This window comes from Spermophilus citellus (genome assembly GCF_964194105.1).
Source record: "Spermophilus citellus genome assembly, chromosome: 4".
NCBI lineage: Eukaryota > Metazoa > Chordata > Mammalia > Rodentia > Sciuridae > Spermophilus > Spermophilus citellus.
This window is the reverse complement of record NC_138185.1, coordinates 19,996,358-20,020,349: the sequence shown is the minus strand read 5'-3', so window position 1 is coordinate 20,020,349 and position 23,992 is coordinate 19,996,358. Positions and strand designations below refer to the sequence as shown.

Genomic DNA, 23,992 nt, shown 5'->3' with positions numbered 1-23,992 from the left:
CTGTGGTTACAGGGATGTGCCACCACAGCTGGCTTGCCTTAGCTGCCTTCTGTTGGCTGGTGTTCTCTTGGGGTCCAGGACACTGCTATGCAAAGTTGTTCTTGTTCTTTTATTCCTGTCAGCACTTCCTTTTTTTTTTTTTGGTACCAGGGATTGAACCCAGGGACACTTAAGCACATCCCCAGCCCATTTTATATTTTATTCAGAGACAGGTCAGCCCTAAGTTGCTGAGGTTGGCTTTGAACTCAAAATCCTCCTCCCTTAGCCTCTGGAGCCGCTGGAATTATAGGTGTGCACCACTACACCCAGCCCAGCTCTCCCATTCTGAAGTTCAGTCCCGTCCTCCTTACCAGCGCTCCTTGGTTTCACTGAGCCTGGTGGTGTTACTGATGTTCTATCAGTGTCTAGACCAGAAACCTTTTTGTTATCTTTCAAATGTCAGGGTTCTTTGTCTGCAGTGCTGCTGTGATCCCTTAAGCCTGTAGAATATGAAGCTGTGTGGTGAGCCGTTTCTGCGGACTGTGGTCGCCATTACAAGATGGCGCTGGCTCGACTGTGGTCTGTAACAAACAACTCCTTATTTGGGAGAGTTGGCGCATGGTTTTTTAACACCCTATGAGAAAGCTCCATGTGGCAGCTTCGCATTGGGGCTTGAGATGCTTTATTAAGGCTGGGAGAGGCATCCGAGAAAAAGAAGAAGAAATATCAAGGACCTGAATAAACGGCTGAAAGAAGATTCCTGTTGTTGCGTCTTCCTTGCGGGCAAGGGGGTCGCGACAAAGCTGGAATTAGCCTTTGGTTTCTTCACATCCAAATCAGCCTTGTTGCCAATTTTCTCAAAATTCTTGAGCCCACACTACCTCTTAGGTGAGCCCACACTGCCTCTTAGGTGAGCCCACACTGCCTCTTAGGTAGTCCAGACCCTTTAGCTCTACCTTAAGGCCTCAGAGTGAAGCCCTAAGTACACCTCTCCCAGCTCATTTCCAAATCAAACCTGAACTCTTCATAGTCCCTCTAATAGAGTTTGCCTAGTTTGTTTCCATCTTTCCCTGGCTTTTGTCGTTTGTTTTTTTTGTAGAAGGCCTTGTCTGTTGCTCTATCTGTATTCAAATTGTCTTTCAAATTTCCTTTACTCTTCATCCATCCATCTGTCCATAAGTTCATGTCAATTTGCCATTTACAAAATAACTGTAAAGAACTCAAAGCTTTCCTCTTCCCCACCCAACGTGAAAGGAAGCACAAAGTCCAGGCATTCAAGAAGAAAACATCTATTGAAAGTCATTAGACCACCTGCAGCTGACTCTCCTTTGGGTGTGTGCATAAATACAGATTCCTAGGGCCCACCCAGCCTTAGTGACACCCTGGTGATAGGACTAGGAATCTTCATGTTAAACAAATGTCCTTGAAGATTTTCACATGAAGACTTGAGGACTACATATCTAAATCCCAGATAATGCCAAATTCAAAAGCCCAGAATAGCCACCTCCTTATTTGCTAGTTAGAGACTGGCAGCATCCCAGCTCTTCTCGTCCTTTCCAAACACCTTGTTGGTGTGGCAACAGATGAGCTGAGCAGTGATCAGAGAAAGAACATGAGGCAGATTTTCCTTCATTCCCTTCATTAGCCTCTAGACCATCACTGTGTATCAGCTGTGTGCAGAAATACCTTCTGAGGCCAAATAGAAGATGTCAGAATGACTTGTGGCCTTTTTTTTCCCCCTGTGGTGCTGGGGATTGAACCCAGGGCCTTATGCATGTGAGACAAGCACCTTACCAACTGAGCTATATCCCCAACCCGACTTGTGGCTTTTTCAATGGTAAAACGAGTGTTTGCTCACACTGACTAGGTAAAAGAAATCTATATGTTGAAAAAATAAATGTAACTTTTGGATGCTTTATTGTGAACTTGGACTTAGAGATAGACTTGAAAACATTTTACGTATTTATTTTTTTCTGGAACTTTTTCTTTCTTTTCTTTCCTTTTTTTTGGTAGTATAAGCCATACACGTTCTATACAAGCACTCTCCCACTGAGCCATGTCCCTAGTCCTTTTTCTGGGACTTTTTACAAATAAATAAATGAAAAACTTTTTTTTTTTTTTTTTTTTGCTATCATAAGCAATGCACTTTATTTATTTATTTTTTTGAAATCATAGATAAGAAATTGATCCCCACCCTCCCATATTTCTAAAACTTTTCAGTTGGGTAGCACATGTGTGTTGTGTAGAATTCTGAAATCTCCTTCACATCCTGTTCCTTATCCACCCTTTTTTCTCTCCTTAGAGACAGAACAGTTTAGTTTCTTGTTTTATTTTTTTTCCAGAGAAAACCTGTATATAAATAAGTATATTTGAATTTATCCTTTATTTATTTTTTTTAAATTTTTTTTGTAGTTATAGATGAACAGAATGCCTTTATTTTATTTGTTTTTTTATTTTTATATAGTGCTGAGGATTGAACCCAGTGCCTCGTGCATGCTAGGCAAGAACTCTGCCACTGAGCTACAGCCCCAGCTTCTATCTGTTATTTAAAAATACAAGTACTAATATATTATTTACATTGTTCTATATGTTGCTTTCTTTCCTTAATGTATTCTGCAGATTGTTCTGTATATGTATAAATAGAGATTTATTCTTTTTAACAACTGAATTAATCCATCATTAGAGTGTTTCATAATTGATCAAATACCTATTGTTGAACATTAAACTGTTTGGATTTTTGGCTGTTACAAACAATTTTGCAGTGAGTTAGTTTGTACATGTATCTTTGTGTACATGCATTAGTATGTTCATAGGGAAAATCTTGAGTCAAAGAGTTGGTACATTTTCTATTTTGATAAGTATTACCCTTGGAGCTGTGTCAGCTCATATTGACACTAATGGTACCTGAGAATTGGAAATACATTTTGATAGTTATTTTTAAAATTTACTTTCTTTTGGCAACAGCTTATTTCACAATGTTTAAATATTTTTGTTTAGGTCTTTTGAGATAACATATGGCTACTTACAATGTATAGTTTTTCTTTTCCAGCTTAGGAATCATATTTTATATTTGATAGAAAACTACCAGACAGTGGTGATTGTTGGAGAAACAGGATGTGGGAAAAGCACACAGATTCCTCAGGTGAGTACATACTTGGTACATCTTTCCACAGATTTGCCTGGAAGCGACTTAAGAACTGTCTTTACTATCATTTGTGTTTTTAAGGTCTCTTGGGAAGTGCTCACCTCTCAATTAAGAAATACTCACTTCAAATATTTTTTATTAAACATTTAGAGCTTATCGTTTCTTTGGTTAGTACCAGAGTTATTAGTTGTCTTTAATTTGTTATAATTCCAAAATAATAATGGAATAACCCTTCTCTGAAAAGATAAATGGTATTTGTTTAAGCTGGTGTCAGCACACCATAGCCCAGTGCTTGTTTTTGTAAATAAAGCTTCCTTGACAAGCAGCCACACTTGATGAGGTATTCCCATGGCTTCTCTCATGCTATAGTACAGAGTTGAGCAGTTGCTACAGAGATCCTAAGACTGTCAAAGCCTAAAAATGTGTTATGTGGCCCTTGACAGAAAATGCTTGCTGATCCCGCAACGTGGCAGTCTATCGTAGGTTATTCTGTGGTTGACTTTTCCTTCCTACTGTTGATTTTCAGTCAGGTTGTTTCCAGTTTCTAGTTGTAATGACCAGTGTTCTGAGGAGCACTCTGTTTCTTATTTTTGTTAGACATGTGCATGTTTCTGTTGGTTTATACAGAGTAGCCATAATGGATCATATGTTCCACTTTAGTAAATAATGTCTACCAGTGTTTCAAAGTGATGTCCTTATAGGTTTTATGAAAATAACCAGCAGAGCTAAAGGAACATTTTTAAAATTCAGACTTAACATGACTGAGAGGCCAGAGGAGGCAAGCCACAAAGGGCTATTGCACTGGGAAAGAGTGGTAATGGGATCTCTGGGGCTAGGAATGAGAGCAGTCTTAGAGTTGGGGGCTCTAGTCATTAGAAACTGTTAGATATGTGTGATGACAAAGGGAGGAATAGAGTTGGAGGCTGACTAGCCAAGCCTTTCTGCTTGGAGAACAGTGGTGGTGTTAAATGAGATAGAAAAGCAAAGAGGAAATTGGTTTGGGGAAAACTGATGGTTTATTAAACAGACCCAGGTTTTCTTATGTCATTGATGATCTTTGATGACATTATTAGCAGGAAAGTTAGATTGGGAGTCTGAAGCCTGGCAGAGGTCAGACACAAAAGATGTGGACCTGCAGACCATCCACGTATTGATAAAACTTGCTGATACATGCAGGAACGAAAGAGAACAGAAAGAGTTGAGGAAAGAATAAAAGACAAAGCCTTGGGAGCACTAATATTTAGGGTCAGTAGCAGACAGGGGACAAGTGGATTGAAGGAGGTGGCAAAGGAATCGGTAGAACCTCTGTGGTCAGAGAAAGCAGAGGAAGAGGAGGGAGTTTCAGGAGGTGATTGGCCAGGGAACAGGAGCCCTGATTCAGTCCTGGGTTCTTAATATTGGGGGATCCAGTCCTGGGGAGTGGGGTGGGAGGAAGAGGAGGAGAAGGGTAGTTCACAGGGAAGGCAAGGAAGCAGAAGCAGCAGCTATGGTAGAGTTTTACAGGTGGGAGAGTTTTCGGGGAAGCCCATGGACATCCCTTTGCATTTTTGAATGTGCTTATGGTGTGTTACTGATCGCTTGGTTCAGACTTGTGGACTTGTTTGTATCTGAATGGTTCTTAATCTTTGTCTGCTCTCCTACCTACCTCATTCTGGTTAATGGGTTTGGGATGGGGTCCAGACATAGGCTTTTTATATATATATGTGTGTGTATATATAGTTTTTTTTTTTTTTTAGTTGTAGGTCGACACAATGGCTTTATTTTTATTCACTTATTTTTATGTGGTCCTGAGGATCAAACCCAGTGCTAGGCTAACCTCTGCCACTGACCCACAACCCCGGCCCCAGATACAGGCTTTTAAAAAAGTTCCCTAGGAAATCTAATGTGCAGCTGGGGAAAGGTAGGCAGAGGAGAATGACTTAGTGGAGAAAGGACAGTTTGAGAAGCAGACAGCAGAGGGGATGGTAGCCTGGAGGCAGAGGGGTGTGCATTAATAGAGCCCAGGTAGTTACTTGTAAGGGCCAGGTCAAATTTCTGAGAGGTCTTTTAAATTTTTTTTTTTTTTTTTTTTGTAATTGTAGATGGACAGCATGCCTTTATTTTATTTTATTTATTTATTTATTTATTTATTTATTTATTTATTTTTATTTGGTGCTGAGGATCAAATCCAGTGCCTCATGCATGCTAGGCAAGTGCTCTACTACTGAGCTACAGCACCCCCTCCCCTGCCAGAGGTCTTTAGTTAGTAATAATAATAAGTAATTATAGTAATAGTGCTACATTACAAATGTGTGTGAGCAGTTTACAAATATTTGTCTATTTAATCCTTGATGATGTGGCAACTATTATTATCACCCTTTTACAGAAGAGAACATTGTAGAGAGGTTGGGGAATATAGAATAGAGATAAAAGGCCACATGAGATCCAGTAATTTTAGTGTGTTTTGGAATTAGTCTGTATTATTATTTTGTCAGCATAAACTATGTTATGGTAACAAAGAACCTGAAAATCTCAGCAACTTAAAACACAAAGGTGTACTTCTTGCTCATACTATGTGGTCATCTTGGCTTTGAGCTGTTGCATGTCATCCCGGGGACCCAGACTGATGGCATAGCTTTTAGGTAGGACTTGTTGGTCTTGTGGTACGAGGCACAGTCGTGAAATGGCTTCTAAAACCTCTGCCAGAAGTGGCCCTCCTGCTCACATTTCATGGGTCAAAGCAAGTTGCACAGCCAGGCCTGATAGCAGCAGGGTAGCTATGCACATAACCCTCCAAGGAATGGGTAGCAGAGATTAGGATCAATACAGTACACACAGTTTTCTGGTCATTTCCCCCAGCAAGGCTTAGCTGCTAGGGATCAGAGAGGGCCTGCTGAGGGGCTGAGTCCAGGGAAAGAGGGCTGAGGATTCAGACTGGGCAATGTGACAGCAAACTCACAAGGCTTATTTTTTATATTTTCATTCTTTTTTGAATATTTAATAGATTTATATGGTTTAAAAATCCAAAAAGGCCTGAAAGAATATAAAAAGATTTCCCTACTGCCCTATTTTCTGATACTCATTTCTTTTGTGCAGATGCAACCAATTTTATCAGTTTCTTGTGTTGGGATTTCATATGTATCTACAGAGAAATGAATATGAATATTCATTCATATAAATATATATATAATCCCTTTTAAAAAATATGAATAGTAGCATGTGTACATGTTTTGATGTACCTTGTCTTTTTTTCAGTTAATGCATCATTTTTCAGTTCCATAGATTCTATTATGTGTACATAATTTATTTTACCAACACCCAGTTGGATCAATTTAGCACATATATCATTTTGCACATTTGGTGTGTGTGTGTGTGTGTGTGTGTGTGTGTGTGTGTATACACACATACATATATATATATATATGATAAATATAGTTGATACAGAGTTACTGTCCCCAAGTGCATGTGCATTAGAATTTAATCATTTTCAGGAATTTTATTTTATTGTAAATACTTTTTTTTGATAGGAAATACATGGTAAAAATTTGAAAAGTATAAAGTAATAAATGGTGAAAAGTGAGTCTCCTAAGCTGTGTTGGTGATAGATTATATTATTGGTTCAAATGTCTGCCACTTCTGTGGATGGCTCTTTCCTTTTCTCCTAGCCACTTAGTTTCCCTTCTCTGAGGCAGTCACTGTCTTCAGCTTATTATGAACTAAGTTTGAGTTATAGCCTAGGAAAAATGAAAAGGCCAAGGAACCAGAGGTAAAGTGAGCATTTTTTTGTAAATAAACTGTTTTGCCAGATTTATGCAGTATCTTTCCTTGGGAAAGTGCAACATACTTAAGCACCAAACACCAGTTTTAAAGCCGCACAAACTATATTTGGAAGCTAGATGGTATGTTTTGCTAGAATCTGTCAAAAACAATAGTCTATGAAAACAGGCTTTTCTTAGCCCATTTTTGTTAATACTTTTTTTCTTTTGTTCCACATTTTTTTTTTATTGGTGCATTGTACTTGTACATTATGGTGGGATTTGTTATTACATATTCATACATGTACACGATGTAATAATATAATTTGGCCAATATCAGTCAGCTGTGTTTTTTTTTTCCTAATTTGTTCTTTTTTTTTTTTTTTTTTTAAAGAGAGAGAGAGAGAGAGTGAGAGTGAGAGAAAGAGAGAGAGAGAAGTTTTAATATTTATTTTTTAGTTCTCGGCGGACACAACATCTTTGTTGGTATGTGGTGCTGAGGATCGAACCCGGGACGCACGCATGCCAGGCGAGCGCGCTACCGCTTGAGCCACATCCCCAGCCCTCCTAATTTGTTCTTGATGGAGTTCTTCCTAATTCCATTCTTAACTAGAAGACTAGATTTGGTGATCCTTAAACAGTTTGTAGGCGCAAGATGGAATTCAGCCTTTGGTTTAGAAATCTCCCTCCATGACACCCACTGCCTCTTGATATCAGTATTATATTTTTGCAGTCTTCAGCCTCTTCCTCTCAGCCATCTTTTTTTTTAATTAAAACATTTTTTTAGTTGTAGATGGATATAATAACTTTATTTTATTTTTTAATTTTTATTTGGTACTGAGATTCGAACCCAGTGCCTCCCACGTGCTAGCCAAGCACTACCATTGAGCTACAACCCCAGTCTTCAGCAGTCCCAAGCATGCAGTAGAAGTCTGGATCACATGGTGTATTGAAGTGGCAGCTTTAAGAACAGAGTATTTATTTTTATGAAAATTTTGTTTCTTTTACTTAACCCCAGTAAGAGATTAGCTGCATGCTTGTTTGAATTGATGTGGTAGAATGTGTCCTATTTATGTGTGAGGGCTTTGGTCTGCTGAGTTTCAGATTTGCTTCATGCATGTTTGAATTTGGGTGGTAGAATTGTATACTGGTTATGCGTCAGGGCTTTGGTCTGCTGAACTTGAATGTCAGCTCTTGAATTTTTATTTACTTCCTTGGACAAGTTATGTGACCTCTTTGTTCTCTCTCCTGTATGTTGTTGATGATAATGTCTTTTTTAAGGATTTGTTGTGAGGATTACACAGCAAGCTCCTGATACTTAGTAGGCTGTTCAGTGAATCTTAGCTATTATTATTATAGTTCTGATCTTGTATTTGTGTTGATTGGGGTGATTGGTAGTATTTTGTATATGTAATTAATATAAGAGAGAAAAACATTATTGGTTTTATGGCAGAACTCCCTCTCCCTACATCGTGTACAACATTTTATTCCTTACAGCCATTTTTTAAACTTTATTGTAACTAACTATAGACTAAGAGAAAAGTTACAAAAATAATATAGAATTCCCAGTGCCTTTCACCTCACTACTTGTACAGTAATCAAAAGCAGGACATAAACCTTGGCACAATACTAGTACTAGACTACAGAACTTACCCGAATCTCATTGGTTTCCCCATTAGTGTTCTTTTGCAGTTCTGGGACCTCCCTTGCATTTGGTTGTTACTTTCCCCTTGTCTCCTCCAGTGTGTGATAGTTCTTCAGTTCCCTCATCGTCTTTTAAAGAATACTAGGAATTTATTTTTTAGAATGTCTCTTAGATTGGGTGTCTGTCCTGTTTTATCATGAGGATTGGAAGAACCTTAGGCATTTTGGGCATGAATATCCCAGAAATGGTACTGTGTCCTTCTAGTGTATCATCAGGTTTTCAAGATGTTGATGAATCTCGTCACTGGTGATGTTAACCATGATCCTTTGTAAAGCTCCCGTCTTTTCCTTTATAGTTGATAAATATCTTGGGGGAGATGGAAATATTCTGCTTCTCTTCAGACTTTAGCCTTCAGATTTTAGTGCCCCTCAGTGGATCTTTTTCTTTTTTTCTCTTTTCCTCTCCTTTTATTAAATGGGATCTTCTCTAAGAAAGAACTGTCTCTTTCCATTCACTTGATATATATTAATATGGATTCATGGATGTTTATTTTTTATCAGTTAAAATCCAATATGGTGATTATTTATTTTGTATTTTGTGGGTCAAATTGTTCAATGTTTGATCATTAAGAACTCCTTCAGTTTGGCTCCTGTTTTTCTTCTAAAAAAGGCTGCATCTTTTTTTCTTTCTTTCTTTCTTTTTTTTTTTTTTTTTGTTACTAGTACCCAGGGGCACTGTACCACTGAGCTAGCCAGTTTTTTTTTTTTTTAATATTTTTAGTTGTAGATGGACATAATACTTTGATTTTATTTATTTTATTTAATTAATTAATTAATTTATTTATTTTTATGTGGTGCTGAGGATTGAATCCAGTGCCTCCTACATGCTAGGCAAGTGCTCTACCACTGAGCTACAACTCCACCTCCTCCCCAGCCATTTTTATTTTTTATTTTGACACTGGGTCTTGCTAAGGATTTGTTGTGAGGATTACACAGCAAGCTCCTGATACTTAGTAGGCTGCTTATTATAATATACAAATAAAATAGTTTTGGATTGCTAACTCATACCTCTATTTGGTTATTTACCAACATTTAACTAGATTATACCATTTATGTCTAGTTCTTTTTATCTTTAACATTTAGGTGTCCAGTGAAGATACCATACTTAAGTTAGTTATTTTTTCTGCACCCCCTTCAGTGTGGTTTTGTTACTCATTTGTAATGCAGAAAGGGTCATTGTTTGTCTCCTATTTCCTTGGGGTTTCCCTGCGTATCCTTATTGGTTTTGTTTGTTTCTGGGTATTGGAAAACAATATGAAATGTGACTATGGTTCTATGAATCAGAGCTACACAAAGTGATCCGTCAGAGACTGTTGCTGCTTCTTCATCCCTGTTACCCTGTTGCCATTTCCCCTCTTTCTGCCCCTTTGCCACCCAGCCCTATAGACAGCCATTCTCTTTAGTGTCTATATTATCTTTTTGTTATTTCTTTTGAACCAGTGAGCACATAATGCAATAGTAATCATACTGTTTTTTCTATTTTTGAAGGATTATATATTTGTTGTAAAACAGACATTATAAAAATATTAACTGGCAACCACAGTTATCCATATAGAATTTTAAGTGCTTATAATCCAATAAATTCATAAATAAATCATAAGTACATTTAAACAAATTTTATATATGCTAGTGTAATCTAATGGCATATATTTATGTATAATTGTAAATAACTAGTTTTATTTGATTAAAATTTGTTACATTGTTATTTATATTGAGCTGTCTCTGTGCATAGCTTAAAATTTTTTGTTCTACAGGTTTAGTACTATTTTGAGTGACTCAGGGATAGTTGGTTGTTTTTTTTTTTTCCCCCTTGAGGCAGCTGTAATATGTGGAAATTTTGCAGGACTGGGGCATCTGAATACTGAATTGGTTCTTTGGTTTATCAGCTTTGATGTGAACTTAAGCTATTACTTAATATTATCAAGATCCATCATTTGTAAAATAATCCCCAAAGTTTTCCTGGTTATTCCTGTGCAGTGATTTTAACACAATGCAGGGTCATCATCTTGGGGAGGTCCTGTCTGGAAAAGTGGTGTCAGATGTATAGTGAGATGTTATTCTGCTTGCAGTACCTGGCGGAAGCTGGCTGGACAGCCGAAGGAAGAGTGGTTGGCATTACCCAGCCTCGGAGAGTGGCTGCCATTATGGTGAGTTTCTTTCCGTCTGTGCCTTCTATTTACCTATTATTATTATTATTATTATTTACTTATTTCCTAAAAACTACAAATGAATACAAGTTGCTCCTTAAGAATTTAGGACTTAAAAAAGGACCATAACTTGGATATTTTTGTAAAATTGGTAACTATACATTATGAACAATTTAAGTAATAAAGTACTGAAAAAGTAAAAAAGAAAAATAATTTTTTAGAGAATTTTTTAATATTTATTTTTCAGTTTTTATTTTATTTTTATTTTAATCTTTATTTTATTTTTATGTGGTGCTGAGGATTGAACCCAGTGCCCCGCGCATGTCAGGTGAACGCGTTACCGCTTGAGCCATCTCCCCAGCTCAGAAAAATAAGTTTTTATAAAAAAATTTTTTAAAAAATTTTGGTACTGGTAGTTAGGCATGGTGGCGCATGCCTGTAATCCCAGTGGCTCAGGAGGCCGAGACACAGGAGAATCACAAGTTCAAAGCCAGCTTCAGCAACAGTGACGTGAGGCGCTAAGCAACTCAGTGAGGCCCTGTCTCTAAGTAAAATACAAAATAGGGATTGGGATGTGGCTTAGTGGTCAAGTACCCCTGAGTTCAATTCCCGGAACCAAAAAAAAAAAAGTGTGGCTAGTACAATATAGGAATTAAAAAAAAAAAAATTGTTACTGGGGATTGGACACAGGGGTGCTTTACCACTGAAGTATATCCCCAACCCTTTTTATTTATTTATTTATTTATTTTTGCTTAGGGCCTTGCTAGATTGTGGAGTTTGGCCTTGAACCTGGGATCCTCCTGCCTTAGCCTCCTGAGTCTTAGGATTACAGTTTTGTGCTGTTGTGCCCAGCCAAATATATTTTTTTTGAATGGCTACTATTTTATTTTAATGGGGGTTCATTGAGATATAATTTATATACCACAGAAGTGTTCCCTTCTCAGTTGAGCATGGTGGCAGATGCCTGTAATCTCAGTGACATGGGAGGCCGAGGAAGGAGGATCACTGAGTGTGAAGTCCGCCTGGGTAATTTAATAGCGAGACCCTTTCTCAAATAAAATAAAAAGGGCCAGGGTGTGGCTTAGTGGCAGAAGTCCTTCTGAGTTCAGTCTCCAGTTATAGACACACACAACACACAAATCTCTTGTCATATGTACAGTTTGATAAGTTGTGACAAATTCATAGTCCTGTAACTCTGCAGTAGTTGTGACTGAGAACATTTCTAACGTCCCCAAATAATGCCCTTTGAACTACCATAGTTTTAAGAACCCTTCAGAGGAACCGTAAAACCTCTAAATATCATGAGTGTGTATTTATGATATTTAATAAGGATATTTATATAAATGGTATAACATAATATTGCATCTTAGACAATTGAATGCATTTCTCCAAAATGAAATTTACTTTCTTTCAGTCATGCCATCATTTCCAACCAAATAATTTTAAAAAACCAAACCAAACCAAAGAAAACAAACAAACCAAAATCTCAGCACCTAGCAAAAGTATTGTGAACGTTTGTCAACTTCATTCTAAGATTCTGTTCAAGATAAAGATGAGTGGTTGTCTGTTTGGACAGAAATAATTTTTATAAAAATGGGATTATGAACATAAGACTTCTTGTGTTGAATTTAACAAAAAAGGAAACTAAAGTGAAATAGGAGCAGTTCGTGAACTGTAGGTGAATGTTTATTCAGCATAAGAAAGTTTATTAAGACTTCAGTAGTTTAAAAAAGAATGATTAAGAACTTCATATTACTTATTTTTCAAGCTATACATTATAGTTTTTCTTTTATGAAAGAAGAGGAAATTAACACACATTCATCATCTGCCTTCTCTTCCCCCATTTGTAGATACAGCACTGTCATTTTCATTTCTTGATTTACAACTTATATTTTCTTAGTCATAATTCTTGCAGGTGTTTAATTCTAGTTTGAATGGATTGAATACTCATTGATAATTATTTTCCATGGTTTTGCCAACCCCAAATTGCTCATTTTTGCTGTATTTCTTGATTGGCTTAATTTTATCATTCAGTAATTATTTTTTATATGCTTGATCTTGATGTAAAAAAAAAAAAAGTGTGTATTTTTCCCCCCGTGCTGGGGATGCTAGACAGCCATGGGGCTCACGCACGCTAGGCAGGCTCTCTACCACGGAGCTACGGCCTCAATCCCAGTAGAAAATTCTTGATTTGCACTCTACCTGGCAACTATGCAGACTTTGCTCCACTGACTATCAGTGGGGAGGAACTCTGAAGAGAAATCTGAGATCTAGAGGGCTTTTTCAACCTACCTTCTTGGCTTGTCTTACCAAATGCTTGCAAGATTCCTTTTCCATGAGGATATGCCTTGATATTGATCATTTGGTCTCATTGCTTTTTTAAAATTTTTTCCTTCCTAGTACTGGGGATTGAACCTAGGGGTGCTCTACCACTGAGTACATCTCCAGCCCTTTTTATTTTGAGACAGGTCTTACCTTGAACATGCCATCCTCTTGCCTCAGGCTCCCAAGTAGCTGGGATTATAGGTGTGCTGTCTCAAATTTTTTTTTTAAATATGGAAAAGCTCTTAATTTTTAGATTCAAATCTCCTTGATATCTGGGTATACTTTTCTGTTCCAGTTACTTTATTCTCTTTCTGAAAGCATTAGAAGTGTACTCCATTGTCTGTTTTTAATATTGACTACCGTGTCTGGAATCTACTGCTCCCCTCTAGTTTTGTGGGGTTCTTCAAGCCTGTCCACAATGTTCATGATTTTTTTTTTAGTCAAAAGTATTCATTTTGATTCCTTTACATTTCTACCTCAGTCTCATAACTATATCTTTAAATTTTTTCTTTTTAGTAAAGAAGTGAATGAAAGGAGATACAAAATGTATTATGAGTTTTAAAATCTGTAATGCTACAAACATTAAAAAATCCAGAAAATAATTTTTTGGTTGTTTTTTGGTGGTACTGGGGATTGAACATGGGGTGTTCCAACCCTAAGCTGCATCCCTCAGCCCTTTTTATTTTTCATTTTGAGACAGGTTCTTGCTAAGTTGCTGAGGCTGGCCTTGAACTTGTGATCCTCCTGCCTCAGCCTCCTGAGTTGCTGAGATCACAGGTGTACCTGACCCCTCACAGCTTGAAATTTCTTTTAAAACTGCTTTTTTCTTTTTTGCTTATGTTTTCTTCCCTTTATTCCTTCTTTCTTAGCTTTCATGCCCTAGGCTTGTGTTGGTACTTTTGTGATAAGTTCTTATCTTTGACTGTGGCCACTGGCTTCCTCAGAAGTGTGAGATTGTGCTAGGGTGGGTTTGACGTGGCCTCTCAGAGAGGCTTTTACCCTTTGCTGGGTGGGGATGAGGGATGAGGATCTGGCCATACACTCTTTGGTGACTTAAGAGGTCTTTATGGCTCAGGATGATATTCTAAGGGCTCTCTGATTTGGGATTTGATGCTTGTGTCCTGCCTGCCTGTCTTCTTCTCACCCTCTTCTTCCCTTTGTGGACATTTCCTATATCTCCTGGGCCTGAGTGCTGCCACTTCTAGCAGGAGGATGTTCGGCCAGCCTTTTAAAGTGGTAAAAAAAGCTCTGCCATTAAGGAGGCCGGAAGTTCACTTTTGTGATGAGGCCCAGGCCTTCCTTCTGGATGTGGATCTCACCGTGTTTGGCAGCTGTGTTTACTGTTTGGGCTTGTGGATGGCTCCTTTCATTAAAGATGGGAGTTTTATCTTGTTTATGTGTTTATTCTTTTGTTGTTTTTTATTAACTTTAGGAGAGGACACTGGGACAAAAATGCCTTTATTTTGGCATCCTTACCTGGATAAGAAATTCATTCTATTTCCCCAAGTTATTTTTACTATGTGTAGAGTTTTAATTATTATTAATTCTTTCCTCCAAAGTCCGTTTTCTAATGCTCTTCTAGTTAAAAATTATAAAGATTTTGCTAGGAGTATGTGAATAAAATGGGAATAGGTTTGGAAACTCTACTGCAGTGACAGAGTTAAACTTTTATGTAACCAAAAGATGACTCAGTTACCTAAAAATCAGAGCAATTTTTCCTGTTTAGTGGTTTGGAATCCCAACTCTTAATCACTTTGCATTTTGGCTCCAAATTTGTAGCCATGGATAACTTCCATGCAACCACATGCTTTCTCTTGAAAGAACAAAGAATGTATAAATTAACCATGTAGTATTAATAGAGCTGTCACATTTGTAATGCTGCATTTCAGAAAGTACTTTGTGTGCAGACTGAAATCTGAAAAGAAGCTCAGAGCCTGAGAACAGATTGCATAAGCCGGGCTTGGTCTCAGTGAGAGGCAATTAATGAACGTGCTCACTGGCCTTACTTGTGCTAGGTTTGACTTGACTCCCTCATTTGTAGGTCTGAGGGTATCTACTTTACCTCCTGGGCTGTGTGAAAGCTCAGAGCCTATCACTTGCCATGTAGAAGGTGCTCAGTGATTGGGTTTTCTTTTTCTTTTTTTTTTTTCCCCTCTTTATCTGTTTGGGTTGTCAAGAATATGGTATTTGTCTATTCCAGTTGATGAAGTTATTGGGAGCAGAACATAAACAATGGGGGTAAAAATCTGTTAAAAAGCCAATAGATGGCTAGGCTTAGTGGCACATACCTGTAATCCCAGCGACTTGGGAGGCCGAGGCAGGAGGATCACAAGCTTGAGGCCAGCCTCAGCAATTTAGGCCCTAAGCAACTTAGTGAGACCCTATGAAAAGGGCTGGGGATGTGGTTCAGTGGTAAAGTGCCCCTGGGTTAAATCCCCAGTAAATGCGACCACTCTATGCACACATTCTCTGTGTTCATTTTCTGGTATTTACAATAGGACAGTGTGCAGTGTTAAAGTGAAACATAACAGAAGTGTTTGGTGAAAAGCTGGTTCTGGGGAAACAGAACCTCCAGAGGTAGGGCAGTGCAGGGTGCATTTCTGGTTTCATAAGATGATTGGACGGCTACGTGGGGCAGACCAGCTAGCTGCTCGATGATTGATTGTGTGTTGGCCTGCCAGAGCTGTAATTTCAAGTCACCAGACCAGGCAGAGCCACTTCTGATCCTCATTTGCTCTTCAGTTTCTTAAACAATGATGGGCAGATAATGCTGGGTGTGTGTGGTGCTGGGAGCGAGTGCAGGGAGCTCTGTTCCTGAGCCTGGGGCTCCGGGGGCCTAAAGGCTGAGTCAGTTCTGCCGCAGGACACCTCCTGTGGCAGCCGCATTCCACTCTAGGCCGCAGGAAGTACGGGGTGCGGGCACCTTACCCATGGAGGGCAGCTGAATGCCTGCCTCACCTGGGTGGTGGTTGTGCCAGGTGCTAGGGCCTCTGATCACATGCTTCCCTTTGGCTCTCAGGTAGCTTACGTAGTAGGTTTTAATTTCTTTTAAATTAAGAAGCATTATTGATTTTTAAAAAAAAAATTTGTTTATTTTTGAGAAAAATTCTTCCTGAGTTGTCCAGGATGGCCTCAAACTTGTGATTCTCTTCACATTAGCCTCCTCAGTATCTGGTATTACAGGCAGGAGCCACTGGGCATGGCTTATGCTTATTTACTGTTTCAAATATTTTCTGTTATTCAGTTAATAACCTTTGAGTAGCCTTCTTGGGGGATAATTCAGAGATTTTGCTTGTTGGACTTTTTTATATTTTCCCCTATACTATTTTTTAAATTATATATCAGTGGGTGAAATTCTTTCTAGAGTTTGTGGTTTCATAATCTATTATTCTTTTTGCCTTCTTCTTTTACTTTATTGTGCTGACTTGGATCTTTCTTAACCATCTCATTCACTTGTCTGCCCTTTTTTAAAGACCTGCATTCTTCATTTCCCCTTTCAGAGGTCTTGGTAGTTGTGATACTATTGAGAATTGTTTAGGTGTCTGGCTTTTTTGGCCTCCAAAGAGAAAATGAACCTTACCCAGTATTGAAGCTGATCATTCTGGTTCTCCTGCTTTCACATTCAGGGGAAGGTGCTTTATTTTAAGGAATGGAGACATGAAAAGTTGTCTCTGATTGATGTGCTTTTTCTTAAGGAGCAGGGCAAATCTTATCATTTCTTTTGCTTCAAAATTTAGAAATGAATGATCTTTAAATTTGGCCACAAAATTTAGAGATGAGTTTATGGGTTAGCTTGTCTCAAATAACTATAGTGTATCTATGTATTTTTTTTCTCAGTGGCTTAAATCTTTTGAATTTTATTGGTAATTTCTTTGTAATTTATTTACTTATATGCAGTGCTGGGATTGAACCCAGGGTCTTGCACGTGTTAGACAAGTGCTCTTCCACTGAACTACACACTCCCAGCCTTATTTCTTTGATTTTGATCTGTAACATCTTTATATGATTTCATTTTCAGTTTGTATGCTTTTATAAGTGGCCCCAAGACCATGGCATGATGAAATGAGGTACATAAATATGTCAGTAAATTATAGAAGCTTTCATACTTGTTTTCTAACGTCCTGCCCCTTTACTTCTCATTTCCCATGGCATTCACATACTGTTTAATAAATGACGTTTAGATTTCCAGCATATGTGCTCCGTGCAGTAATTTCTATGTCTCTATTTTCAGCATGATCTTTCTTCCCAAAGGTTGCAGGGCGAGTAGCCGAGGAGAGGGGAGCAGTGCTGGGCCACGAGGTGGGCTACTGCATCCGCTTTGACGACTGCACCGACCCGCTGGCCACAAGAATCAAGGTGAAGTGCGCAAGCTGCTTTTCCAGTATCACTGAGGAGGAAGAGTAACTGGGGGGAGTTAAAAGCCTGCAGCCCTGGCTGCTGTACAGGACTCAGAAGCCCGGCAGAAAGTATAGGAAATCATCCTTGCCCCAGGGACTTTAGTCTGCTGGGAATTACAGAGCTCTGATGAAATGTTCTCGAATCTTACTCAGAAGTAAAGGAACTCAGAAGTAAAGTTTAGCCCTTGGCCTCCAGATGAAGAGGTTGAGTGTGGGATATCAACCTTGCATGTGACGGAGTCACACTCCCCAGCTGGGTGCTGAGGCATTCAGTCACAGAAATGTGGCAGAGCTTTCCCCACCCTTTTTGGGTTCAAGGGACAGTGTCTTGTGCATGGGTGTGTCTTGCTACAGCCCCATGGGTGAAGCTATGCTCAGTTGTTCCTTTGTAATATAATACCCCTTGCCCTGTTTAGGATAGAATCTTCCATGGAAGTGCCTTGTGTGTGTCCCCTTCTCTTACTGTGCCCTTGGGTGTGGCCTACCCAGATGTCAGTCAACCTGCTGACAGTGGACATCATGAAGCTAGACTCAGCCTCTTGAAACCTGACCCCTTGCCTCATTTGAATAGCTTCCCTCAATAAAAGGGGTCAGCACGTGTTCCCTCTCTCTCTTCCTGTGGACCCTTAAGGTCAGAGGAGCCGTCACAGCGGCCCCAATGAAAAAGGCATTTGTGTCTCTTGTGTGGTTATTTTGTGCAGCCCAGTTAGCCCAGTTCAACTGGAGTGAACCCTGAGCCTTTTAGTCTCGAGAATAGAAACCCGGCAGTTGAGGGCAGGGGAGACTAAATGACTTGCCTGTCGGTGACAGCACTGGGACTCAAAGTTATCTTTTCTTATGTCTGTTTTATTTTTTTCCACTGACTTGCATTGCTATCCAAGTACAGAAACAGGTCTGTTAAAGAGTTAAAAATGGACAAGGTAGTATAAACTGATAAAGTGCAGAATTCATAGATGATGTTTGCACTAGTTAGATCTTTCCTATTTTGTATGATAATGGATTTTATCTGTGTGTTATTTGGCCTAGTTGTTAACATCAAAATAATTAATATCAGTAGTAATTATTGTATAATCAACTCAGCAGGGGTCTACTGTGTGCCATTATGCTGGAATCAAAGTCTAATCAGATAGTGCAATAAAACAGTGAACAAATGCTTTGATGAGATGAAGATTGGTTATTAAAATTTTGGTTACCTCTCAGTTTGCAACAGAGAAAAATTGAAAATAATTAGATGAACTAAATGAACAATGCAGTGATTTATAAAAATATGGCTCTTGTTTTTCAAACTTCTGTATTTTGTCACCACTTACTCGTGTCTTTTGCTAGGTAAAGGGAATATTCTGTAGCATAAAATACATTTAAACTAGCTAATTTTCAGTGGATCACTAACCACATGATTCTTCTTGAGTCCTTCATGAGAAGCTTTCGTATTTCATTTGACCATCACTCCAGGGCACTTGATTCTGGTGCTTTTTCATTGGTGGCAAGTTCTTACTTCCACTCCTGTGAGTGTGTGAGGCAGGTGGTTCAGATCATGCAGATCATGGTGGAAATGCGACCTGCTCTTAAACCAAAACAAGAAAAGCAAGCATACCCAGCACACAGGGAGATAGATGCTTGGCCTTGTTAACATACCATATGTGTTTGGGATGAGACTAACAACATCCAGTTGTCACTGCACATTTCAAAAGTATTTCATAAACACTCATAGGCAGTAGAACTGATGTTCTTAAGCACTGTGCATTAGCTCCTGTGCTAAACACTCTGCTTGTACCATCTCATTAGTTCATTACTTCATTTTACAAATGAGGAATCAGGCTCATAGGGAAAGAACCTGCCCAAGGTTTATACAGCAAGTAAGAGGGAGAAGCCAGTGGCATGACACCGTAGCCCATGTTCTTTACTTGACCTCATCTGGCTCCTAAAGTTAATCTCTGAAGAACTTGAGGTAAATAACCTCAAGGGCTGCGATCCACAGTCTGTGAATTGTAAAAGCAGATATCTCAGATTCCTGGCATTCCCTGGGCGGAGGCAGGTTTGTCTTCATTGCCCATCATCAGCACTTCCAGGTGCAGGACCAGAGGAAGTGGGCCTTCACTGCTGTGGAGGTTCTGCTGAAGACTCACAAGCCCAGCAGGGACCACGTGTTTGAGATCTATTTTGGTAACAGTTCTGTTGCTTACTGATTAAAAAAAAAAAATGTTGGGCCATCTCTTCACAGTCCTTTATGGGAATTGTCCTATACAGGTGCTGACCAACAGGATATTTGAACTTTATGGAGTTCTGCTTGAACTTAAAAAAATTATTAATATATGATATAAATGACTTATGTCTAAAATTTTGTTTTTTTTTTTTTTTTTTTTTAGTTTCTTACTGATGGAATGCTGGTCAGGGAAATGATGGTTGATCCATTGTTAACAAAATATAGGTAAATATGTTTTTCCTATGATAACTTCCCTGCAGTTTCCAAAGTCCACAAATAGATTGACAAGCATTTCTATCAATAGGTGAGATTCATATCTGTGTTCAGCTGCCTCAAAACTTTTCTCTTAACCCCAGCTATTTTGATCCTTGATGTTTTACTCAGAATTTAGATAGTGCAGCCCTTTATGTGCATGAAACAACAAACAGAAAGTAAATAAAAATGGGCACAGAAAAATCTCTGTCCTTACTTGTTTATTTATTTATTTAGTGTTGCTGGGGCTTGAGCCCAGGCCTCATGCATGCTAGGTAAATGCTGTACCCCTGAGCTACATCATCAGCCCCCTTGTCATTAAACAGCCTGTAGAGTTGTCCTTTATATGTTGCTTCGGTCACACCCAGGGCTGATAGTCACCGTAGAATCATAGCACTCCAGAGAACTAACTGGGTAGTGTTTTACTGAACATAAGGCACATAAGAGTCCAAATAATTATTTATCACTTTCTCCTTCATGGTCTTTGTCCGTCACACACACACAAGGCTCTGTGGTGCATGTGTGTCACAACTGTGATCACCTGCCTGCTTGCCTGTTTCTGCCACTTGCCAGACTTACAGTGACTGGGCCTCGTTCTGTTTTTTATGTGTCCTGTGGCACATAGATTGTGTTATTATGAGAAATCACATGATAAATCCTGTTGGAATCCATGTGTTGGTGAAGCTCTTTAAAGACAGCAGTACAGCACCACTTTCTGTACGCCAGGATGTGTTGAAGTGACTATGATTATTAGTATAAGAATTATCGCATTGCCAGTAGGCTTCCTTTTGATCCAAAGTGGTTGTAGGAGGGCTGAGTACCCACAGGGTACTTTGGTGGCCTGGATGGGGTGGTTGTTTCGATGTTCACTGACAGTGTCCCTTTGATCCTTAGTGTCATTATGCTGGACGAAGCCCATGAGAGGACCTTGTACACTGACATTGCCATTGGCTTGTTAAAAAAGGTATGGCTCCGCTGACAAGAGTTTTGTTTTTATATTTTTATGGGTTTTTTTTTTTTTTTTTTTTGGTACCAGGGATTGAACCCAGGGGCACTTAAGCACTGAGCCCTTTTTTAAATGTGTTATTTTGAGATAGGGTCTCTCTGAGTTGCTCAGGGCCTTGCTAAGTTGCTGAGGCTGGCTTTGAACCTGTGATCTTCCTGACTCAGCCTCCTAAGCCACTGGGATTATAGGCATATGCCACTGCACCTGGCTGTTTTTATGTTTTTGCTTTGTTACTGACTTGGAAAAGCATGTAGCAATTTGGAAAATCCAAAGAAAATCCAAAGGGGAAAAAAAATGGTCATCCATCAGATTATTTCATCCATAAATATTGCACTGTTATCATGTTTCCTAATGCCTTCTTGTTTTAGATCCAGAAAAAGCGTGGGGATCTTCGGTTGATTGTGGCTTCAGCCACTCTGGATGCAGAGGTAAAGGCATCTTCCTCCCTCCTGCTCTCCCCATAGCACTGGAATTGTTGAACATGTCCTTGGGAAGGGAGCTGTAGCAGGAGCTCGTCTTTGGCAATGGCCTGCCTTCCTTCTGGGGCCATCTGGTGTCCTAGATTTCACATGATCACAGGATACTCCTTTTCAGCTTGTGGGTGGAAATTAGCCTGTAATTAACTAAGGGAGTTCATGATTACCTACTTGTCTCATTTCTCTGCACGCTGTCTTTCTCCCCACACAGGCAACTTCTTTTTATTACTTTTTTTCAGTGTGAGGCTTGAATTTATTTATAATGAGACCTTATATGTTTAGTGTTTGTGGGTGGGTGTGCGCGCGTGTGTGTACAATAGAGGTTTCACCTGTATGTTTAATAATTTCCATGTTAAAATTTTTTATGGTGGGCTGGGGCTACAGTTGTAGACACTTCCCTAGCGTGTGTGAGGCCCAGGGTTCCATCTTCAGCACCCAAAAAGAAAAAAATTAAGGCTAGGTTTACATTATTTTTCTCTTTGATGACTAATATTTTAGACAGTGGTTTAACTCAACAAATATTTTAGACCACATGCTGTTTACGTATGTAAGCACTGTGCTAGCTGCAGGTGACCCATACATGTCCCAGCTCCTTAGGGAAGCAGACCTGTAAGTAGGTGTTTACTATTCTTTGCATTTAAAGTACTGAGAAGTCAAGGAGGGAGCACTGAATTCCAGCCAGCTAGCGAGTATCTAGAAACAGTCAATGAGGAGGTGGTATCTCAGCTCATGAGAAAGCTGCATAGCAGTTTCCCAGGTGGGCAGAGTTGGAGAGGGTCTTCCTGACCAGGTATAGAACCACAGCAGCAAGAAACCGTGAGTTCAGTGAGCTGTGAATCTTACCTTGCCTGCCAGGCCCTGCAGGGGTGACCTGTCCCCCATCCACTGACTTTCTTTCCTTCCACCACCTCCTATGTGCTCCCCCATTCTGGCCATACTGGTCCCCTTGCTGTTCTCAGAGCAGGATACATCTGCTCTTGGGGGCCTCTCTTTCTAGACCACTGTTTCCCCAGGTCTCTCATTATTTCACTCCAGTCTTGATCAGACCATATCTCCTTCCTTCTAAAACAGTGTCTGTCACAGAGTAGATGCCTGTGTTGAATAAATTTTGAACTAATGGGAAGCAGTGGGAGAGTAGACTAGAGAGGTTGGCAGGGGTCAGATACTGGAAGGCCTTAAGACTAAGTGAAAGGGGATGGGTCACGTTGTGCACTTGCTTGGGAGTGTGGGAGCAGGTGAGGCAGAGCAATGACTTGATCATATTTGGGTTCTAGAAAAATCATTTTGGATCCTGTGTAGATGACACAAAAGTGGATACAAAGATGCCAGTTGTGTAATTCAGGTGAGATGTGAGAAACTTCTGGCTGGTTATGGCTCCCAGTCTCCTGGTCTTCCTGTAGCTTCAGGAATGCAGAACAACTTGGAGAAGGAAAAGCTCAGTATGTCTAAGAGAGGTGTCTGCACTGCACATGAACTCAGGTGGGCTTCTCAGACCTTCTCACAGGCTCTAGGCCTCCTTTGTTAGGGCTGCTCATGATCTCTTTTGAGTCAGAGCTTCTTTGTTGCCCTCTTTCGTTAGTTCTCATCTCCCTCACCATCCATGGTATCTCCTGGACTGTGTGCGGTCTTGCTCACTCTCTCTCACTCTTTTTTTTTTTTTTAGTACTGGGACTTGAACCCAGGGGTATTCTACCATTGAGCTATACACTTAGCCCTTTTTTTATTTTTTATTCTGAAACAGGGTCTCACCAAATTGCTAAGGCTGTCACTAAGAGCTGAGACTGGCCTCAGGCTGCAGTCCTCCTGTGCACTGGGATGATAGGCCTGTGCCACACATGCACGCCTGGAATGCTCTTTTGAGGACAGTGCTTACTTCACCTCCAGTTCTGTCCTCCACGGTCGGCTGGAACAGAATGTCTCTGATCTTTGCCTCCTCTTTCTTTTAAAATTTATTTAATTTTAAAATTGTCTGAAATAGGTTTAGTTCTGGTGAAAAGTAGAACATCCAAGTCTTTTCCTAGAGTCATTGCTAATTAATAGTTAATAATTGCTCACAATTGCCTTTCATTGTCTCTTTACATAGAGATTTAAAAAAATAGCCACTGTTCTACCAATAGTAGTTGATTCAGATGATTTCCTGGAAGTATTCTTTTTTTTTTTCAAATGGGAAGACAGAGGGTAGGAGATTTGTCATGCCTTGGTGTGCTATGCAGCAGAGCATGCTGGGACCTCAGCAACACTCAGCTGAGCCTGTGGTGAGCCAGGGTCACTTATTCCTTTGTGCTTCCTCAACTGTGCATCAGTGCCTCCTTTGTGAGAGAGGATCCGTAGGACTGAGGGGATCAGCAGGTGGAGGCTGTGGGGTGAGTAGGTGTGGGTTCATGTGAGTGTGATGTGTAAGAGCAAGGGGATGAGGAAGAGGATGTGAGTGGGCAGAAAAGGGTAAGAGTGAGGAGCACCGCAGGAGTCAGGTAGGGAGTGGCTTAGGTAGCACTGTGATTTAGAGGCCCAGGGGTTCCTGGAACCCTTCTCTGGCCCCTGGCTGTAGGTGTCAGACAAATAACAAATTGCCCAGAAGAATCGGGCTGCTGATACGGTACCTGCTCTGGCAGGGACTAGGGTGG

At 39.7% G+C, this 23,992-nt stretch overlaps 1 protein-coding gene across 3 annotated transcripts in view; it reads left to right on the top strand.

Moving 5' to 3' along the window:
- DHX35 (DEAH-box helicase 35) overlaps positions 1 to 23,992 on the top strand; it is a 70,625-nt gene that overhangs the window by 8,269 nt on the left and 38,364 nt on the right. For all 3 annotated transcript variants that reach the window (XR_014021653.1, XM_081291775.1, XM_081291774.1), the window contains exons 3-8: positions 3,029 to 3,121; positions 10,632 to 10,709; positions 17,286 to 17,390; positions 19,798 to 19,859; positions 20,781 to 20,850; positions 21,261 to 21,320. Coding sequence is in view for 2 of the 3 variants with exons in the window: in XM_081291775.1 (XP_081147901.1) it covers positions 3,029 to 3,121; positions 10,632 to 10,709; positions 17,286 to 17,390; positions 19,798 to 19,859; positions 20,781 to 20,850; positions 21,261 to 21,320 (468 nt within the window). In the remaining variant the exon portion in view is untranslated. The remainder of the gene's footprint in view (positions 1 to 3,028; positions 3,122 to 10,631; positions 10,710 to 17,285; positions 17,391 to 19,797; positions 19,860 to 20,780; positions 20,851 to 21,260; positions 21,321 to 23,992) is intronic.